The following is a 22,133-nucleotide window of genomic DNA, read 5'->3' as shown; positions in this document are numbered from 1 at the left end:
TATCCGTCTGGTTGTTGTTTGAAATGCCAGTCTGCCGCATGAACGACTCTTGTTTATTATACGACGTAATAGGTCAACCGGAAAGTGAGCCGTGTTGACGTAGTATTAACCCGTTGAAAAGACACATATCGCCACCTAGTGTGGAGGAGGAGAACAGACAAGTACTGTAGTCAGAAAGTCGTATTTTGAGCTTAGCTCGATTAAGCTCTGCATGTAAACGCACTACAGACAGAAACACAAATATGGTTTAGGAACAACTGAACACGAAATATCAAGAACAGCACAAGGGGTTGACCTGGCCTCCAAGTTCACTAGATCCCAAACTGATCAAGTATCTGTGGGATGTACTGGAACAAGCCTGGTCCACAACTCATCTAATATATTCACTTAGAGGGGCGTAGGAGCAGGTTTGCATCCCCCTCTGTGCCCTTGACTGAGGTGCCTTGAGCAAGCACCTAACCCCTGAATTAGTCACCGGCAACTACTCAAGTGGCAGCCCACTGAGTGTATGAATGGATGGGTCGATTGCAGAGGCAGAATTTCAATAAAAACGCAATCTTGCTTCTCAGTGGCTGCAGCATTTCTTCAGTCTGATTGAAATCATTCTGATTAGACATTACAACTTAACTGTTTGTGACGACACTAAATAAAAAGGTTCAATATGATATACAAACTTACATTCCCTCCCAAAAACATCAATCAGAATAAAAGTGCCTCTGCCGCTGTGGAACATCAAATCTGCCAAATATTTCACATGAGATTATTTTTTTCCCTCAACAATATTGTCAACACAGAACCATGTTTCAGCTCCGCTCATTCCAGCGTTGTTGGTCTCATGTTTGAACGCTGTGCTACCTCCAGTTTTCTGTCCCTCCTAGAAACCCGTCACATCACTTTTACGCCATGTGGGGTGAATGTGTGCAGAAGGAAACCATGAGACAAACAATCAGATCGAGCATTTACATTTATAGTTTTACAGATCAGATATTTTCCAACAGAATGGATTCGCTAAGCTTTAAACCATGACCACTGTCAGTCCTGAAAATACTTTCCAATCAGTTCTGTTCAGACTGATGAGGTCGCATGAGGCATTTTTGTTCTGATTGTGCTATTATTTCGATTATTAGTGGGAATCACGTAAACATAGTTAGTGACATGGAAACTATTCGTCTGACCCAGGAGTGAAATTGTACTGTTGGGGACTTATTATATTACCCTTTTTGGTCACGTGTCAACAGCAGTAACCCTTAAAGGAATGGCTCGCTATGCTGCTGTAAGCCACAGGCTATGGAAAAAGTAGATATTGCACAATACTAAAAGCTGTTTTTTTTTATACTGCTGTTTACTTTATCTCTTGAATGATTAAAGAGCTCAATTTCATTTTATTCTAAAGGATGCACTGAATGTTTGCTTCTCAGTGAAGCCGATCCATATTCCCGCAGGTCCTGAAACACATCGTCTCAGTGATGATCCCTCAGTAACACAGTCTCTGGATCACTGCACACCAATGAACGCCAGGCTAAATAAAACCTAAACCAAGTTCATGACGCTGCGATGTTCCTCATGTTAGATCTACGAAGTGCTGCGCAAAAACAGCTGAAGCCTCTGTGAGGGGAATTAGAAAAGCCCCAGTGTTATATGATAAAAAGCAGTAAGACGGGACAATTGACAGGAGCACTGGAATCTAGGAACTTTTCTATACCTATTTGCTTTGTGAAGCAAAAAGGTATACAGCTGAATGTTTGTTTATAGTGTATCCACATTTTGGCAACGAAAGTAGGTACACTGTCAACCCCTAACAACTGTGGTTGCAATTCTTTCTGCAAGAATACTTTGCCAGTAAATAAACTGGATTCTGTTCATATTTGATGAATGCTGCCCCCTGAGCTTGAGGTTACCTAATGAAAATCTCATGATCAATAAACTATTCCCTGGTATCTTTCTCATGTCGCTGTCACTTTGCAAAGCTACGTGAAAACTTGATTTCACCTCACATACGTGCCTGGAGGGTGGGGCTCCTTTTCTGCTCACGGACCCCTGTTGAGGATCATATGATGCTCTTGTGTTGCTTTGTAATGTTTTGCATGTGGCTCCGAGGCAAGGATCCAAACCCTGAGTTGAATGGTGTTTTTGTTCAACATGGATCATCCCAGCAGAGAGCGAGAGTGCACACGGCTGCCTCAAACAAGGCTGTCAAGATGTCCGCGGAGGCCCCACGCCAGCACACCCCACCAGGCAGCTGCTGCCTGCCAGGCGCCCATCTACAAATAATCTATGGTGGGAGGAGGTGTCAGTCTGTTCTGTCAGGGTATACAGTGTTTATCAGAACCTGACTGAAAGCTTTAAAGCTATTATACAAAGAATTAGGTAATAACAGGAATTTGAAAAGTGTTGTTAACATAGTAGCGGTTGATATAAAACAAACTGAGCCTTTTCTGAAACTCAAGCCCTATTCTGCACCTTCCATGCATGAATTACTGAACGGGCCTCCCAGACATAGGCTCAGGGGTCCTAAAAGGACAGTGGGGAAAGACATTTGTCGACCATGACAGTAAAGGGACACGGCACAACTACAGCAGCTACACAAAAGACAGAAAACTATTAAATGTAGACACAGAAATGTAAACATAAACTGCGAAGGAATGAAGTGGCCACGAAAAGATGCAGAAAAACTACAAAGAGATTGATTCTGACTGCGAAGAGAAGCTAAAGAACTACAAAGAGACGCAACACAGCTTGGCTACAGACATACAGATGTATTTGAACATTTTTGGAAAACAAGAAAATGCACAATTTTTCGCAAGCACGTTGGTATTTTTATTGGTTTTTGCAACAGTACGTCAAAAAATGACTTAGGCAATTATGCTAATAGGCAAGCGATATACCACAGAGAGACGGAAAACTATCACAAAGGAAAAACAAAATGCAAGACAACTACAATGATACACAAACGACAAAAATGACATTAAACGCTACAACTGAGACTCATTGTTATGTACCTGTGTTCACAGTATATTATAATTATTTCCAGGTTTATAACTAGGTGTTTTTCGCATAATGTAAGAAAGTTGACTATTTCACTTTTTTGTGCTTTATCATCACTCTTTTGCAACTAGATATTTTTCCAACCTTCCTCGGTGCGTGATTAGCGGCGTGCAGCTGTAGGACACAAGGCATCATGTTTTATCATTTCACAGCGGAGCACACTTCTTCTTGAATTACAAGACATCCAGTCAGATTTTGACAGCCCAGTGATCAGGTGGCACGTCAAACTCCATTAAGTATGACGGCGATAGCTACAGGGTCCGCGCCATAAACTCTTAAGTGCTCTTTTCACACCTTTCAATATTTTTAGTTCATCTGAATTTCCTCTTACAAACAAAATGAGTCTGACCACTTTTCACAGAAAATCGCTCCGTGAAATGCTGCATGAAAAAGCTCCAGTCATATGGCTTTACCCCTGCTGCAAATTGCTTACAGACAGCCGAGTTAACCGCAATCAGTTTGTATAAACAACGCAAGAATATAGCTCATGCTACCAAGCCAGCGCCGGGTCTCACAGGCCTGGCCGCTGATACGAGTTATGTGAATGGTAAAGCGTCAAGGCAGCTCTTGAGAGGTGCCCGCTGGGGAGCAGGGGCCATGATGCCAACCCGAACCTCAGAATTCAGACACTTCAGAGACAAGTGTTCAACAAGTTATTTACTTTTAAGGGGGGGGGGGGGATGGGGGAAGGACATCTTTCTCTGAGGAAAAACACCCTCCATTTATTTCCATGCTGGAGTTTAAACATTGGAAAAGCAGTTCTGATTGAGACTTGCTTATGGGCACAAAATGTAATTTTTGCATATTTTTGTGTCAGGGTGCGGTACAAACCACAAAGACCAATAATCAACATTTCTGAAATGGCAGCTGAAGTTAATTAACTGAATATCCTTGTTGTTTCTCAGCATCAGTCTTACATCAAGCCTGAAGCCAGTGGTGTCTCTGTCTGGTCATAGTGGCAACTCTGCTGCCAAGACCCATAATAACGTGTCAGCATTCATCTTCATACAAACTGCCAAGTAAATCCTGAAACACCACAGCGATGAGTGAAGATGCTGGCATCCAATGAGCATAAACAAACAAACCCCTTAACCTGATGTTGGAAGCCCCGCTGTGTGACATCTCTTTATTATGGTGGTCAATTTCATTAATCTTCTCTACGTGGGTCCTTGAGTTTCAGTGGGTTTTCGCCCAAAATAAGTATAAAAATCAGATGCTGTGGTTGGATTACTTTCCTCCAGTTTTATTTTACTTTCCATTAATTCAGGCGGGTTTTGTCTTGAATATAAACTGGTGCAAGAAGATCGAAGTCTTTGATTTATCCAAAAAATCCTCCACTCATCCAACTGAGACCATGTGGGGAGATTAGGTTTTTATTAGGAACATCAGTTCCTAATAAGCTGATGTTCCGAATATTGTTCCTAATAAAATTGTAAAACCCCCAACTGTAATGTTGTCCTGAAGAAGCTACTTGGATGAATGGGAAACATCTTCAACAAAGCCTAGCAAGTCTAGCTACCTACTTTACACCGATCAGGCATAACATTATGACCACCTTTCTAATATTGTTTCCATTGCGTCTCCAACACAGTTCTCACTTATCACAGGATAGGCATGGGTCCATCCTGATGGGGATGGCTGCTGCCACCAAGGAGTGTCATTGCTATGGGGTGATGGTGCCTGCTCTGGTCTAGGTGGTTACATTCACACAAAAGTCATGTCTAAAAGTTTCCCAACAGAAGATTAAATTGTCACAGGATGGTCAATGTTATGTACTTCTCCCGTCACTGGTTTTAATGTTGTGGCTGATCGCGTACATTTTAGTTTCATTTTATAAAAGAGGTGAAGGCGTGGCTGGGGAAGCAAACAGGCAGGCAACAGGTGAGGTGGAAAAACACCATATAATTTATATAGACTATGCTTCAGCAGCAAATGGGGAGCTGATCCAAATTATACAGACGTTAAACTCAAGTGAAAGAAAAAACATGGGCTAATGTTATTAAATGAACGGGGCAATAAGAGACATTTAAGTGTCTACAGTAATGATACTGACAGCAGCTACTCTTGAAGTCCTCTGTTTGGTGACTGCAGCGTCACCAAAGACAGCCCCACCTCCACTAGCACCTTTTATGTTAATTTCAGCGTGATCACTGCGAGGGCTGGAGAGAGCCGCCTGCGCACAGGATCTTGTCGGCTGCTGCCTGCTACTTAGTGTCGATGAGGCTTGGGACGGACACAACCTGACGCTAAAACACTGTCGGGACTTTTTTTTTTGTATGTGTGTAAATGATCGGCGTCGTGTGCGCATAATGTCGCCGCTGAGGACGCGCAGCTGAACACCGTGGATCCAGCTGGTAGTTAGAGAGGAGGAGAACGCACCTTGCATCCAGCCATGGGAGGTCAGATCACCAGAAATACCTTGTACGGTAAGGACATCTGTCATCGCGGGTAAAGGAGACTGTGTCGGTTCTTTTATACCGAATAAATCTGGAGATGATATAATAGACGAACTAATCGTGCTTGTGCTGCCGGCGTGCACGAAACCTGGGGGCGTTCACGTAAACCTAAAATAAATGACAAGGGAAAGCTTTGGCTAAGTTTGAGCACCGTTTATAAGTCACGACTGGCTTAGAATAAAATGGAAATACGATTTTAAAGCGTGATAACACTCTTTAACGAAATAAACTGCAGATATGCAAGTAGTTCTTCTTCTTGAAGCCTAAGTTAAGGTTAAAAGAAAGCAAACAGGACAAACTTTTCTCACCAGGCTTGTAATTAATTGTGTTTTTTTGTTTTTAGACTATTGGCGTAAGTTCAACATTTCTATGCCTCATAACTGAAAATAAAACAGTGATGATTATTATCTAATTGTCACAGATGCATGAAATCCATTTCATATAATTTGTGTTTTCTGGACCACTGTTTAATACTCTGGTAAAACAATTTAAAGTTCGATTTTCTTTTCTTTTTAAACTTATTTTAAGTTTGAATGAAATAACATATTGTCTAGCTGTTTAAACGTACTGTCCTGCCGTGGTTAATACACCTTACATGCATATATAATAAAATGTATCTCTGATACTGATGAAATGAAATGTGCTCATCCTCATGAATAAGTTTGAGGTGATTGTGATAAGAAGTGTGCTTCGCTCATTATTGCCAATTCCATGGTTTAATTTAAACTTCCACTATAAACGTTGATAAGTATTTGCATATTTCTTGAGGTAGAGACTCAAGACTTGCTTCTTTTCTCTGGTTCAGAAACGTTACACCGATTAACTTTGGGCTTTTAAACTTTTTGTTGGAAAAACTATTTGATTAATTAAGACAGATGATCATCAGATAAATCAGTTTATAATGGCTGCAGTAATGATAATTTAGGCTGTAATGATTCTAATTGTAGTGTTTCATTGGGTTTTTTTGTTGGCCGTGTTGGGTTTCGATGACGTTCGCCCTCAGTTACGTTTTCATTTCGAGTTATTGCGGCGATGTTAACTGATATACATCACGCGGCCATTCAAACGTCTCCTCTTCCAGATGGACAAATGGACGTGAGCCAGTTCATAAAGTCACTTTTCCCCTTTCACTGCTAGGGGTCACTGGTGTGAAATAACGATACAGGTGCAGACAAGGGCGCTGCGAGAAATTCTTGGCCCCCTGACAGGAGCTCAGTCAGGGCCCCGAAAATGTAAACATGTATAATCCCCGTCATGTCGCAGGGCCCCCGTCGAGCTCCGGGGCCTCATGAAACATTCAGCTCTCACTTCTCCCAATTTGGTAAACCTGCACGACTGGATTAATGACATTGTGCAACGTTGGCAAAGAGGTTGAAGCGTATATCAAGATGATTAGTCTTGGGTGTTGAAAGCTTTTAAAGTTTTTAATGATCATCCCAGAGCAGAGATTGGATCGAGACGAGATGATTAGCCTTTGTTTTCGCATTCAGTGCGATGAGTTTCAGTTTTGACTTGTGTTGTTGGAAAGTACCCGTAGAAAAGAATGTACCTGTAGAACAAACAGCATTCGGGATTATTATTGTCAGAGCAGTGGCGGTGCTAACTGACAAGTAGGTCAGCCGTAAATTACAGTACTCTTTTCATAATCAGGAAATCGATGCACAAAATCTTGGGTTCCGGCTCCTCAAATGTGAATATTAGTCCCATCTTTAGACTATTAGTTAGACAACTCAAGACAATTAAAGAGGCTGTGTGAAGTAGTGATTAGATGTTTTTATTATTTTCTCGACCAAATGACCAAGCCACCCCAGACTTTACACCATATTACATTACAACACAGAGCGTAGACACACTCAAGCACACCTGCTTGCAGTTAAAGTAATCTCTGCTTCTTCAGTTTCTTCTGTGAAACAAAGCCATAACATCACCTAACGTGAAGAAATAAAACTATATTTTGAACAGATAAAAGCAGTCACCACTGTGTGCAGGATAAACTTTGTCATTCCGGTATTATAGAATGTAACACAATAGTGACTGTAAAGACAACGGTTCACCGGGGAGGCCTCGGTCGCTGCGCTGTCTCTTGTGGGAAAATGTTTTAAAACTTAAAACAACATTTGTTAACCTCTTATTGAATCCACACAAGCTATGACATGTTTGCAAAAGCTGAGAGCATACACATGCCCTCTGGCTCTTTAGGATGCCTTTGAGTGTTTGTCTTGTGAGAGAGGGCCACAGAGCTACTAACGTCACACCACATTAGGGCTGCGGTTGAGGTTCCTTAGCGAGGCCGAGCCTCGGGATGAAACACAGAGGAGCGTAGGAGGCCAGGTGACACTGGCCAGGGCCGCTCATTGTCTGTCTTTGTCCTTTCCAATTAATGGCCAAAAAGGCAGTCACATTGTGCGCCGCGGTGCATTAAGTAACATTATCCTTCCTTAAGTTGCTCATTCGACGTTTGACATGGCACCTCTTTTCCATCATGGCGGCACTGTTTACCCTGGCGTCTCTGTCAGGTTGCATGACTTTTTAAACACACTTCAACAGCTCGTGTATCACCAGCACTTTTTGCTCTAGCAAGCTGTCATTTACAGTGAATCAAAAGTGGTATTTTTTTTATATTGTTTTATTTACTTATTTGACTTTCATAACTTAGAAAGTCCCCCAAAGTCACCCTAAGATGCCTGGGGCACAGAAATAAAGTATCTCCTGAAAAAAAAAAGTAGAGGAATTGCAGCGGCAGTAGCATCGATATAGTGAGAATGAAAGGTGCAGTGACAACCACCCCAACCTCGATACCAGAAAGACCAGAGAAATCATCATTGATTTCAGGAAGTTGAGGACAACGCAGGTCTGAGCATCAACAGAGAGGTGGTGGAGCGGGTCACAGACTTCAAGTTTCTCGGTCTGCACATCTCAGAGGACTTGGGCTGGACTGTGAACACCACCCACGTTATTAAAAAGGCCCACAAACATCTCTTTTTTTTTTCTGAGAACGCCAAGGAAGAACAAACTCGCTCCACCTCTCCTGAAAAACTGTTACCGCTGCACCACAGAGAGCGCACTAGCCTACGGATGCACGCCAAAGAACAGCTGCAGCAGGTCATCAGGACGTCCGAGCGGGTTGTAGGCCCCCCACTTCCACATCTGGACAAGATCCGCTGGAGCCGTCTCCTCTGATGAGCCACGAAGATCCGTAGGGACCCCACTCACCCAGGACGCTCCCTGATCAGCAGCCTCCCCTCTGGTAGACTCAGAGTCATGACGGTCCACACCACAGATTCAAGCTGTGAAAAGGCTGCTGAAGGAACGTTAACCCAACCTTGGTTCAAATGGCATCTGAAATAGTGAAATGTGTTGTAGGTGACTTCAAACTGTTGCTGCCAAACAAAATTTCATTGTGACTTGTGTGCAATGACAATTAAAGTTTTTAAATCCTAAATATTGTTGTTGTTCGACGCTAAGGCAGTAAAATGACAATGCTGTCTGCAGAAGCCTGTGAGGTGTTGCTTCTGCTTTCAGGCTTCACAGGAAACACTCTATTCACTGGTCACTGATAGAGTACAATACAGCCCTGTATTGTTTTCTCGAAGACATCACGTCTGACGTGACATCATGGATGCAATATGGTTGAAGGATTTGTTATGACTTCATTTAAGACCTTTGTTGTGCACAGAGCACAATTCCACATTGTTCTGCGACGACAAGAGCATGCGAGGAGCTTAACAAATACACTGCACTGAGCCCAGAACACTTGGCAGAGCTTCTCCGATTGTGATTCGAAAGGGAAAGTCAGAAATATGTGCCCAGTTCAGAACATCAGTGTTTGCCTTTTTAGCCTATAAAGTTTAACCTCCTTTTGCGTCGGCCGTCTCTCCGTTCGCTTCTCTTACCTCTTTCTGTACTGTTGTAATAATCTTGGCCACATGCGTCACGTGATCCCTCGTTTCCAATCCTGACAGCCTTAACTGATTTGTCTCCAGGGTGCATTAAACCTCTTGACCCTCCAAGGTCAATGAAGAGAAAGCAGGAATAGTCGCCTCTCAGCAGTAGCTCATACACTCAGACAAACACAAGCAGCTCCTTTTTAGGTGTTAAAATAAAACCAGTTCACAAGTATGAAGAAGTGTTAATTAGGCTTAAATTATTTGCTTGGCTTCCGTTCTCGGCAGATTTATATGTGACGGCAGGGACGAACCAGACTGTTTCAAATCTCATGACTGGATGACATCTATGTATGTTATTAGTCACATAAAAAAAAATAAATGAAACCCTGCCTTACATTTAATGAGAGCCCAAAGTCTGTGAGAAAACACCTCCTCCACTAAACCACAGTGACCTTGGTGTTGCGGTTTGAAGAGGAATGTGGAAACAAGAGTTGGGAGAGTTGGATCGAAAGGAAAGGGAGTGAGGGTGAAATCGGGCTCATGATGACTTTGAGCAAATCCTTTATCAGTCTAAAACCCCCCAAATGATGTTTCACTGCAACAGTCATTCACATTTTCACATGGGAAAAAGTCTAAAAGCTGTGGTGCGTACCGTGACTCACCGTGTACCTGTGGGCCTCAATTTGCCATTTCCTCTGACCAAGAAACCACAGTACATGGAGTGCATTTTGCAGCAGTGCTTACAATTTTCTTTTTTTTTTTTTCTGTCATTCAGATCAGGCAGGTAGCGTATACCCGTCTATGATGTGTACGTGACTCTGAGGCCTTAAAATTGTGATTGATGTGCACTCATTAAAACATGAGCCATGACATGTTAACAGCCAGTCTTTGCTATTACTGGAGAGCCGAACGTACACACATCAGGAACTCATGTAAGATCCCGAAGGTCATTTTCTTGTTGTTGTACCTTTTTTTTTCTCCCCAACGTCCTCCTCCTGCTTCTTTTACAACTTTCACTTATCATTATACAAATGTGTTCCAGCACAGAGAGAAATTAAACACAAGCTAATCGCAAATTGGTTTAAAATCTGGCAAGATGTAGAATAACAAAAAGGAACTGGTGTTACCGGAAATGACCATTTTACTGAAAATTAGACCGTTTTGCATGAACCTCTCACAGCTGCATTGTTCTCCTTAATTATGTAACAAGGGAGCAATTCTGTCTTTGGGTTGTTGTTTTTTAGCCAAGAGGACATTTTGCATGTAATTTACCTTGCACAGTGTTCACGTCTACAGTAGGTGCGTGGTTTTGCTGTGCTGCCTCAACAAAAAACAAGAAACATTGAATTGCGTTTTCTACCAAGTTGGACGTTGGATGAGAAAACTACATCTGACAGGAACCTCAAGTTGTCTGTGTTTTCTTTAAAATCTGCTGTAGTACCCACAGTCTAATTGAAATCTAAAATGTGTGTATTTTACTGTAAACTGAAGTTGCTCCTCAACTAATCTCCACATAGATTCTCTGAACGGGCCATTTCCAGCAACATCCCACCGATGCCACCACAAGCCCAAGCGCTGCCTGCCCATTCAGCCATGTGGAAGTTTGTCATCCTTCCCCCTGCTATTCCACCCCAGCACCAAGGGTTCGCAGATCGTCATGGACATGTCCCAGAGGACCGTCAAGAGACAAGCCAGCTTCTGCAATGCCATAACCTTCAGCAACAGGCCTATCGCTGTGTATGAGCAAGTTCGACTGAAGGTAAATAGTACGCTATTTTGGGACTACAGAATGCAAAATATACGCAGTGGGGAAAATCCCAACATTCTGAAGACTAAAAATGCCTGGTTTAAATATTGCCCCAGTACAGGACTGGATCTATCCAGCTGTGTAACAGCTCATTACTATAACCAATCAATTTCACTTGTGGATCATTAAAGTGTAAGTTTTAGTCTTTGTATTGGCTTCCATCATTTCTTTAACAAAAACAACAACAACACACTGCAAAACTATACTTTGCACCACTTTTTTGAAGTGTAATGCAGTTAATAATCTAGTTTGCAATATTAGCATGTACTGTCAAGAAGACACAAATTATGACTGTGATAAAAAGCCCTTTTTTCTCTGCCTCTCCCACTCATTCTGTCAGTATGTTTTTATTTTTCTTCTCACTCCCTGTCTCCCACACTTCATCCCCCTTCTTAGCTCTCCTGTTTTGATTCTCTGCTCTTGTGTGGGCCAGAGCAGCAGCAGCTTAGAACGAGTTTCCACTTCACCTATCAGGCCATCTGTGTCTCAAAAGCGAGAGAGCAGGGCAAGCACTGCCATGTGAGGAATACTGTTATCTTGCGCAGCAAATGCAAGGTAAATAGGGGCTCGAAACAAGACAAAAATCGTTTGCAGGTGATAAACATACCAAGGTAACCAGTCTTAGTGCGCTTGACACAGACATTGTTGTTTTTAGGACGGATAGAGGTTTCGCTCTGTGGATGGGAATGTTGTTCTGTCTGTTGTTCCAGACTGAAATATCGCAGCAACTTTTGGATGGATTGCCATTGGGATTGCCAGACGTTGAAAGCCTCAGGATGAAACATATCCCTTAATGTTTCATCTGCTGCCATCATCGGATCACATTTTTCATCCGTCTGAAGAACTGGTTTATGACCAAAATCCCTCAAACCTCTTGGCATTCTCACTAGCTTTATATTTCTAATTAGAACCTGATTGCATGCTAAAATACTATGGTGTTGATTATCAATTACACCTTCTATCAATCCGGACTGGAGACAGAGTATGTCAGTAGATGATTGAGGCTGTAATTATTAAGTGTGAAAAATGAATACAACCAAGGTGTGAAAAATTACCCACGTACAAGTTCCAGACGGGGTAAATTAATCACTAAACCGTGCAGGTGATGTTAACATCATGCCACCTCTAGAGAATTTCTTTGCAGTTGAAATTGGGCTAATTTTGTTCATCTTGTAGTTAATGTAACAAAGAGACAATGTAAAGATCAGTAAAGAGCTGGTGCATTGATCATTCTTCATTTTAAAAATATGTACTCAACAGATCACTAAGAAGCAGTGCTGCTGGAGCGGTGCTCTGCGTCTTGGTTTTACATCTAAAGACCCGTCAAGGATCAATCCAGACACCTTGCCCAAGTATGCGTGCCCCGACCTGGTCTCCCAGAGCGGCTTCTGGGCTAAAGCTCTGCCAGAGGAGCTCTCCAACGAGGGAAACGTCATCTCTTTCTGGGTGGACAAGAAGGGCCGGGTGTTCTACCGAATCAACGACTCCAGCCCCATGCTGTTCTTCAGTGGGGTACATGTCTCTGAACCTCTGTGGGCTCTCATAGACGTCTATGGCCTAACCAGGGGGGTCCAGCTGCTTGGTGAGTCCTGTGTTGGGAGTCTGTCATTTTGAGAAATGTTGATTTTGAATGGCGCTCTAATGTTTAGCTTTCTTTTCTTTCTTGACTGATTTCTTTCATGCTAGCAATCTGCCCCTTGGGATTCAGTGTCCGTTTGCGAGATCAGTCCAGATCAAAACATCTCAAGATTAATTAGATGGATATCCATGAAATTAGTGGCAGACATTGATTGTCTGCAGAAGATTAATCCTAATTCCTTTGACCCTAAATGTTTGTTATAATTATAATCATGTAAAAATGTACCATCCCCAAAATGTTTCAATGGGTTCCAGATGTGCTTTACGCGCAGTTTAGATCGCGTGAATGTGTGAAATATGCTAAGCTACGATGCTAACCATTATAACATTGTATGGTATATCAGCTAGAATTAAGCTCACCGCACCTTTGTTCCTAAGTACAACCTCACAAAGCCAGTGGCAAGGCTGTAAACTCTTTGTCTTTTTGCCTGGAAACCATTCTGTATCTGGTGTTTTTCAGTGTGAGTGATTAAAAGGTGATGTTACTTACAGCTGCACTAGTTTTCCCACACCGACCAAATCGCTCAGTGGAAAAAGATGGTGGGAGATAAGCTAGATTGTATAGTTACCACGGTTGTTAGTATCAAAGAAATTTCCCTGAAGGGAGAATTTCAAAATGTCTGAAATCCATTCGAACAAGTCCTCTGTGCTGTTTAAAGGGTCATTACATCAAAGAAATTAGAAGCAGGTCCTTCCCAATTATTAACAGCAGTTTCACCAAACTGAACCGCCTGAAGTATGTTTGGACTTGGATTAACATGCATTTATGATACACATCATGCCCATAAATAGTTGTCTCTAGTTCTTGAAAACAATACAAAACTATGCAAAGTAGATGAACTGGAATCCTTGTGGATGCCTCAGGACTTATTTATAACCATTTCCAAGAATTGCGCCGCCTCTCTCTAAAGAATAGGGGCTGTCAGCACCGTTAATAAAAATAGAAGAGGCTCCCATATTGTGTAGATAGTGCCATTTAACCTCATTTCTTGCGGTGTGGTTGACAGTGAGAAGTGTGCTATCTTGTGATGGGCTGCTTGGTATCCAGCGCCAGAGTGCGACTATCTGGGGTTCACTGGCCTCATGGTGCTGACCAGCACATAGCCCTTGTCAAAGAACAAGAGCGGTGTGTTGGTCATCCCAAGAGGACAGACAAGAGGAGGGATGATGTCAGGTAATTACATGTCTCTTCCAGGGGAATGTCTCACTCTTTGAATCCAAGTATGAATTTGACTTTGGGTGTCATGTTTCCCCCCCATTGCTATGGTATACGCACAGAAATGTTCCATTGTACAATTTAAACCAGGATTTTCTGGAATGCATTGTTGTACTTTATGCAATCTTTGCCTGTGAATGAGGCCGACGGCCCTAAATCCCACTGTTTCTACTCTGGTTTTCCCACATCGATCATTTTTATCCCCACATCGATGGCTTAAACCGAAAAGCCTCGGCCCTCTGTCAGCTGAAGGATCACTTGGCTATCAGCTTTCCTCTATAGCCTGAGAGCGTCACTACTCGAGAGCATGGTGTATCTCAAAGGCCCCGGTATTGTTTTAGGAGTTGGCTGCAGTTCAGCAAACACTTAGTGTCTGAAATATGGGCGGACACATCAAAGTCTGGTGTTGTGAACTGGCACATATTTTCTTTTAACAGAAGGGTGCATTTTGATTCTTAATGATGCTTACAATGGTCTGAAATTAATTCTACATCAGCTGATAAACCGAGTCAGATTTCACCTGTCGTGAGCTTATTATCACACAATCTACCCAGGTGGATATTATAGATATTCTTACTTTTTTTTTACAGGAGACAAATGGAGCATGGAGCTGTGAATAGGCTCTGTGGAGTGTGGAGAATGGCTTGGTTAGCTGACCTTGATTTGGCTTTAGAGATAAATGTGAAAGACAGTAAAAATATAAGGCAGAAAAAAAGGTAATAAGCACTGCTCAGTCAGTGGGATAATGTGTTTCAAGAGTTTTAAGTTTATTAAAGGGGCACTCTGCCAGTTTGCACAGGTAGATCAATGTACTTATCATCAAGAGTCTTCTGTGGCTCCGATGGGAGCTTTTTAAAAGGGTTTTCCACTGATTTTGGCATTTACAGTTGTAGTAAAGTCACTGCAGTTCCTGGCTGATCTGAGTATGCTTTGCCAGCTAAATGTAGCCTCGAGCTGCTAGGCATCTGGATAAGACGAGGTGCAACCAACACTAATTCCAGTGACATCCACTCGAGGGAATTAAGAATATATTTCAGAGGTCCCTCACGTCCACCAGATGGTTACGTTGCCCTTTTCCCGAATGCATGAGTACTTCTCAAAACCAGTAAACACACTTTTATGTGCAAAATTGGTGAAGTCACCTTCCAGGTTTGCTTTATGATTTAGAAATACAGTTTGTTTTGAATCATGTGGACATTTACCAAAAGTGTATAATGACCGGTGGAAAATAGGTTTCAGCCTAGGGACCAAGATCTAGGGACTTTTTGCTGCTTTGGCTGCTTTGACCTGCCTTTTTGTTTTCTCTGTGATTTCCCCTTTGTTCTCAGGTTGAGAAAATATATGAATAGTGATTCAGATCCCCACTTTCCCACAACATTCAACTGTTTCTGTGAGCTGAGCCACTCTTGTGTTATGACCTCATTTCCCATTTGACGCAGCCGGCCTTCGCTTTCTTTTATTTTAAGATGCCTGTTGCAGGCATGACTGTATCTGATCTCATCCTTCACAGGATAAGTTGTCTTCAATATCGCACGGTTGAATTATGAAAATGTCCCAGCTCGCATGTCAGGACACATCAGCGTAACTGTCAAAGTGATGCCGCAAAGTGCCACCTGAGTATAGACCTCTAAGACGCATCATTACTATTGTCATAATATGATGTGGTGCTTTGATTATTTTGCTCTCCAGGCTAATTATTTCCAGGAAAAAAAAGTTTTCCAAATTCATTCTGAAGTCATGATGTAGTTGTATATTTTTTCCAAATAAATTCAGTAGCTGTGACCTACTATCCAGGGCTACAGTCAAGAGTTTGTTGCTTTTTTTAGCCTGTGGATTATCCACATCAAACACATGCTCCACAGGATTCTCATACCATTGCCTCTGTTTGATGTTTTACAACCTTACATGTTGTATTAAGGCATTCGTCAAAGCTGCTATCCATCATCACTTTTTTCACTGGTGTCTCTCAATGCAGACTACTGCCAAACAGTTACACTGCTATCAGGCCTTATTCTGATGTTTAAGGATCTTTTCAAGTGCAGAGTTGTTTCCTCTCTAGGCTGTTATCAAGGGAGCGCAGTTCAGTAGCTAGCCACCCATGCAGGAAGTCAAAGGTGATCCCGAGATCAGTGAGACTGCTTGAAAGCTGAGATGGTGTTGCGTAAGAGAGGAAGCTAAATTAATCTGCTGAAATCAAACTGAGCCTCAGGGTTTGTCCAGACCAACAATGCTGCCCATGCAATTTAAGAAAGATCTGTTACATCACCACACTTGTCCTATTCACGCAGCTATCAATAAAGACTAAAGTGCCTTGCTTGGCTTTTATAGAGAACGGACTGTGTTCTTGAGGATGTGCGGTGGTAGGACGCTGAGACACTTTAGCCCTTAGAGGGACTGACAAAAGGTTTCCTCAAGTGTACAGCATGTCTCAAGCAACGTAACATGTTTTCAAAGCTCCATTTTTCAACTGTGCTTTCCCAAATGTCTCCATGTACTGTATTTCTCTAAGCAGCGTTAGTGACACACCTGGCATTAGATACATCTTGGATACAGCTGAAGTTTTAAGGGTTGATTTTCTTTTTTTAACTTCTCTTTTATCAAGTTGTTTGTCACAGATGCTCCAAAAAGCAGGTCACAAACAACTTTGTTTTTCAGGGTTTTCAGTTTCATTTCCCAGTAGCGAAACACATATGGGGACGGTATACCGTTTTTTTGACTGCAGTCAAAAAATGGGGAATTAGAGTTCTCCCTTTGCACGTGTATGTCTGCATTCTTAACAGAATGTGTTTGTTTATGGGACAAATCCCGAGAGACCACACAGCATCCTCCGTTTCGCGCAGGTATGATGGATTTCTTCCAAGTTAGATAAGCCTAGCATTTCAAAGGCATCTTTTGATGGATGCAAGATGCTCTACTGGGGGTTTGTTTACTAGAGGTAGATGAGTCACTTAATCACTGACAGAATGGTAGTGATCCGTGAGGCCGGCGTCAGCTAGCATCATCTGCAACCTGTCTCTCCAGTCATTAGAGAAGAATTCAAAATGGCTGCCAAACTGTCAAGAGGCTGTGTACCTCTCAGGTGATTAAGAGGAAGGTGTTGACATCAATCATTTCTGTACACAGGATTGCGGTGCATTGGGCCTGTAGAGCATCACTGAGGGGAAAACCTACTGCTGTATGCATTTCATGCTTAATAACATCCTGAGGGACATCAGTAACACTTCCACCTCATGGGACAGAGAATCTTTTTAAGACCACTAGCATAGAGTAGATTTTTAACCATGTTAAAAGCATGGTTCTGTGGACGGCACTGTCTTTATGTCAGTCTATCTCAACATGCTTGATTTAGACATATGCAGTTTCCTTTGATGATTTCCCGACCTTTTCTACGGTGACACCATGTGATTTAGTGTCTCTACAAATAGCGGATGGATTCCCGTTAAATATTGTACTCATTAAGCTCGTGCCGCTTGCTGATCAGATTGACTATCATGGAGAGATGACACAACCGCTGACAGCTTTTTTGGATCAGTGATCAACATTCGTCAACATAAATTACTCTCCTACTAATTAAAAGCAACCAGGAAAAGGGAAACTTTAAATAGAAAAGGGAACACACCTCATCCATTGCCAATCCTGACAGGTGCGCTTCATCGCCCCAATGTCGACTGGTAGACTCTAGCAACAGGTGTTAGTATCCAGGAGCCACATTATCCTTGGCACCACTATGCTGTTTTTAAGTACCCAAGTACTTTTTCTGCCTTGGATCCCTGTTGCAACTCACAGCTGAAGCATAAAATGATCTTGTCAATGTACAAACTGTAGGTTAAATGTCTGTATTTCACTAAAGAAAAAAAAGGCAGGGATTTCTTTTAAGTTGGAACTGGAGATATTTGTGACTTTTTTCAAATGAATAGTGAATGCATAAAGAACTCACTATTTTATTTTGTGTTCAAACTAAAACTGAAACACCGAGTGGTTATCTTTGGCTCATACCTGTTTTGTCAACAGATAAAATGATAGCGTGTAAATGGTGAAAAGCTCAAAGCTGCACAAACATGTAGAGTTCCCGGAACCTGATTGTGCTGTCTTTTCCTTTCTTTGTGTCTATTTTTGTCTGCGTTCTTTGCTGCGCCGCACACTCATTCTCACTTGCAACAAATCTCACGTATTGTTTCACTTGTCAACATAGATTATGTGGCCTTTCAGAAGGTTTGAATTGCAACCTGTCTCTCCATTCTGTTAATATAGAGACAGATGTAACAATGCTGATAAAAATGGCTCAGAAATGTAAATTTAGTTTCATACTGTATCTTTAATCAGGTTGAGTTTATGCTGTAGTAAAAAGCGGACAGTGTGTTTCTACAGGGCTTCATAAAGACGCAGAGCTGAACTATTTGGTTAATTTTGATTGATGAAGACACGCGATAGACCTGAGGGGTCTGATTACCCTGAAGTACTGCAAATGGATGTTGTACTAATACATTTGATTTCTGGTCTGCTGCTTACAGCCAAATCCTCCAAAAACAATAAACTGGAAATTCAGCATGGTAATAACAATATGCAAAGTCATCAGTCAAAAGTCAGTTTCCAGCCAAAGGCAAACAGCAGACAGTGAGAGAGCAAGTCAAAGAGAAATGCTAAATGTCTGCTTATTATAAACATTTAGTGATTTCCTTGAGCTGAATTCTTTTGGCAGAATTAGACTAAAATCATGAATCATGCTATGGCCTGTTGCTCTTTTCTTTCTCCTTTGTTTGATCTTCCTTCTCTGTATAATGATAACACTAATAAATCATGGGAAAAGTGATCCCTTTTCAAGGGACAGGACATTTAAACCTGATTATACTTGCATTTTGATTTTGCAAGAGTGTGGACGTTCCTCCAAGTTCTCCTCTTATGGAAATCACTGAAGCCTGTAACTTCTTTCCAGGTCAGTTAGGACCATGTTGATACCATTTTTGGGTAAAAATTCTGGAGTAAAGCTTGAGATTACTGTGCTAAGCCTATGGTAACCTTGCACATTTATTTTACATTGGCCTCACCTTCCCACTGTGTTTAATGCTAAAACAAAAATCAATCCAATCACAAGTCCCTGAGAGCAGCCTGAATATGATAACTTTATGTGATAGATGGTAAGACAGTGAGCATTTTAATCGCGTGTTTTCATACTGGCTGGCATCTGCAGCTTGGCACTAACCCTTGATAGAACAGGTAGATAATTGTGGGGCATGAGTCATCTTCATTATGTAACAGAGAGTAGTGTTTACATGCTGTGTGGATTTGGGAAGCAGATAACCTAGATCAACTCAATTTCAAGCAGTCCAAAGGCAGTTCTCATAAACAAACTTTTTATGTTACTGATGGAAATGTACGCTGCCTGGCCAAAAAAAAAGTCCAATAGGTATGAGCCTCCTGTTGGCTAATTACTGCATGGGTGATTATCTTTCAGCTGGCAACAAATTACTTAACCCGAACTGATGCAATCAATTACTTCTCTTGTCTTAAACAACCATGTCGAAAGACACATCCTGTGCAGATCTTACAGATGTGTGCAGATCTTAGTCTGTTTGAGAGGAGTCAAATCATTGACATCTAAGAGAGAAAACATCTAAGGACATTGAAGCTGAAACTACTAAATTTGCCAAATTACTAGAACTCAGTTAAGAACTGTCCAACGCTGCATTATTAAAAAACTAGAAGGATAGTATGGAACCATCGTCCTTGAGGAAGAAATGTGGTTGGAAAAAAATCACGATTGATCTTGAAGGGTGATCACTTGATACGTTTGGTGAATTCAAATCAAAGAAAAACTACAGTAGAACTCAGGGCCATGTTTAGTATTGAAAGTAAGAGCATTTCCACATGTAGTGCGACAGGAGCTCAGGAGATTGAGACCGAACTACTGTCGGGTACTGTTGGGCACCTTATCTTAGCCAGGAAAAAAAGCTTAAATTTGCTAGGGAGCATAAAGATTGGACTCCGGAGCAATGGTAGAAGGTCATGTGGTCTGATTAGTCCAGATTTACCCTGCTGCAGAGCGATGGGGCATCAGGGTAAGAAGAGAGACAGATGAATCAGCATCCATCATGCCTAGTGTCCACTATACAAGCCTATGGGTCAGTGCTATGATCTGTTGCTGCAGGTGCTCAGGTCTAGGTTCAGCAACATTATGTTATCAGAATATACTGAATGACCAGGTTATGCAATCAATGTTTTTTTTTCTTCCCTGTTGGCACGGACATATTCCAAGATGACAATGTCAGGATTCATCGGCCTCAAATAGTGGGAAGGTTTTTCTCAGTGGTCAGACTCTCCCATCATCAATGTAAGATCTTGCTAAAAAATGAATGCAACACTGGATGGAAATAATGCCACAATGAATGCATGCTGTAATCAAAGCTAAAGGCGGTCCAATGAAATATTAGAGTGTGTGGTCTTTATTTTACTGTACATAAAGTGTGGATGCAGAACTTCAGACAAGGTGTTGCCAAAGCCAGTAAAATAACAGTTTTTACTGTACATAGGCTGTAATCACTTAGAGAAAAACGTTGGATGAAGGCAACATGGTAACACCTTTATGGACACACTAGAATGGAGTCTTTTTAGCAGTTTTGGTTAGAATGCTAGCTAAAATAATAACTTAGATCCTGAAAGGAACTAAAAATAGTGAGAGAGGCCGGATTCTGTGTGTTAACAACATCGTGGCTCATTACCACTCAGTTCCACTCTTAGTTGTGACCTCCTAATGCCACCTCTGCCAACTTTAGACGGGTGTGTCTAGTGGAACAGTATTTTCAGTAAAAGGTGTGTATGTTCGAAGGTCTAATTAACTTGCCAACCCCATCATCCTCCAGATGTAACACGGCAGGTAAGGGATGTGTAAGTACAGACTATCAGTGAGCAGCGTCAGATTTGCTACCCTGATTAGAATTTAAATAAATTTCCTCAGTCAGACAATTGTTAACAGTGAAAGAAGAGGCCTGGTATCTACAGTGATTTTGAACGAGGGTCCTTTGACCCAACATCTGCCAGCATGTGGACATCGGGATGAGAGTCCATGTATTTATGAGAGCTCTGTTTCTAGTGATCTCAGGACTTGGAATTTATTTGATTTGTTGAACCAAAATAAATGCCGCTGGACAGGCTGTGGTGCCTCAGCTGGGATTTAATAAGCCCAGATGGAATCGAACAGATTTGCAGGAAATCAAAATAGAAATCGTAATAGGGCCTGTCAGGTTTGGATCCTTTGGGCTGGGCTGGACAGGGGGAAGCCTTCGCAGAGGAGGCTAATCACTTTCAGATGACCAGAGTCTAGTCCCAGTGAAGATGTGAGCGTGTGCTGTCTTTTCTGTGTTTTCACCTCCATCTGCGTCGTTCTCTCAGTGGTTCTCTTGATATGGCTTTGACCAAAAACAATGAGATTAATCTATAATTGGAGAAATGTGTTTCAGATTAGGACACTTCATCAACCGGGGTACACCCTGAAGTTACTTAAGACAAGTGGGGCTGTGTAAAAGTGCATGTAGAGACACTTTAGTTGAGTCCTGTTCAGAAATGGCCTTGGAGAAACTGTGCCCTTTCTCTTTTACCGCTGCCATTTATCACATCAGTGCGCCCTCTTTTCACAATAAATTCAGAAACACTGGCACTAAACCGGGAACTTGACTTCTCAAAAATGACACATACGCAGCTTTAATTGCACATTGCAACTCAAATATTCAAACTTTTTGGCTTCTCCCATGTATCATTACCATAACCCCTTTCCTTCATGCTTATTCGTACTTTACCTTGGAGCCCTCTTCTTTTTCCTTTGATAAGAGAAAGGCAATCCCCCTCCTTCTTAGGATAGACATATTACACCCCTCAGAAATGCCTGTTAATCCTGTTCCACTGGGCCAAGGAATAAACGGAAACCTGCCGTCTACTGACTGACTAAAAACGACACAAGGACAGACAAAAAAAAAGGCATAGATCAAAAGATTAGTGGTATCATATGTACAGGTCTCTCTAAGATGCATTTCAAGATGAGATGAACCCAAGCTGTTCTTTTTCTTTAAAATGCAGTAGTTTATTTTGGCACA

The 22,133-nt window shown here is 41.8% G+C and overlaps 1 protein-coding gene across 2 annotated transcripts in view; it reads left to right on the top strand.

Annotated features, from left to right (window-relative positions):
• The first annotated feature begins 5,192 nt into the window (after positions 1–5,192).
• neurl1ab (neuralized E3 ubiquitin protein ligase 1Ab) overlaps positions 5,193–22,133 on the top strand; it is a 29,863-nt gene continuing 12,922 nt past the window's right edge. The window contains exons 1-4 of one of the 2 annotated variants that reach the window (XM_047603769.1): positions 5,193–5,471; positions 10,906–11,147; positions 11,592–11,750; positions 12,456–12,777. In XM_047603769.1, the coding sequence (XP_047459725.1) occupies positions 5,438–5,471; positions 10,906–11,147; positions 11,592–11,750; positions 12,456–12,777 (757 nt within the window). In that variant the 5' untranslated portion in view covers positions 5,193–5,437. The remainder of the gene's footprint in view (positions 5,472–10,905; positions 11,148–11,591; positions 11,751–12,455; positions 12,778–22,133) is intronic. The other variant, XM_047603770.1, reaches the window with a different exon arrangement.

The sequence above is a fragment of the Mugil cephalus genome, chromosome 13 (genome assembly GCF_022458985.1).
Source record: "Mugil cephalus isolate CIBA_MC_2020 chromosome 13, CIBA_Mcephalus_1.1, whole genome shotgun sequence".
NCBI lineage: Eukaryota > Metazoa > Chordata > Actinopteri > Mugiliformes > Mugilidae > Mugil > Mugil cephalus.
Note: the sequence above shows the minus strand (reverse complement) of the source record. Positions and strands in the feature narration are given on the sequence as shown.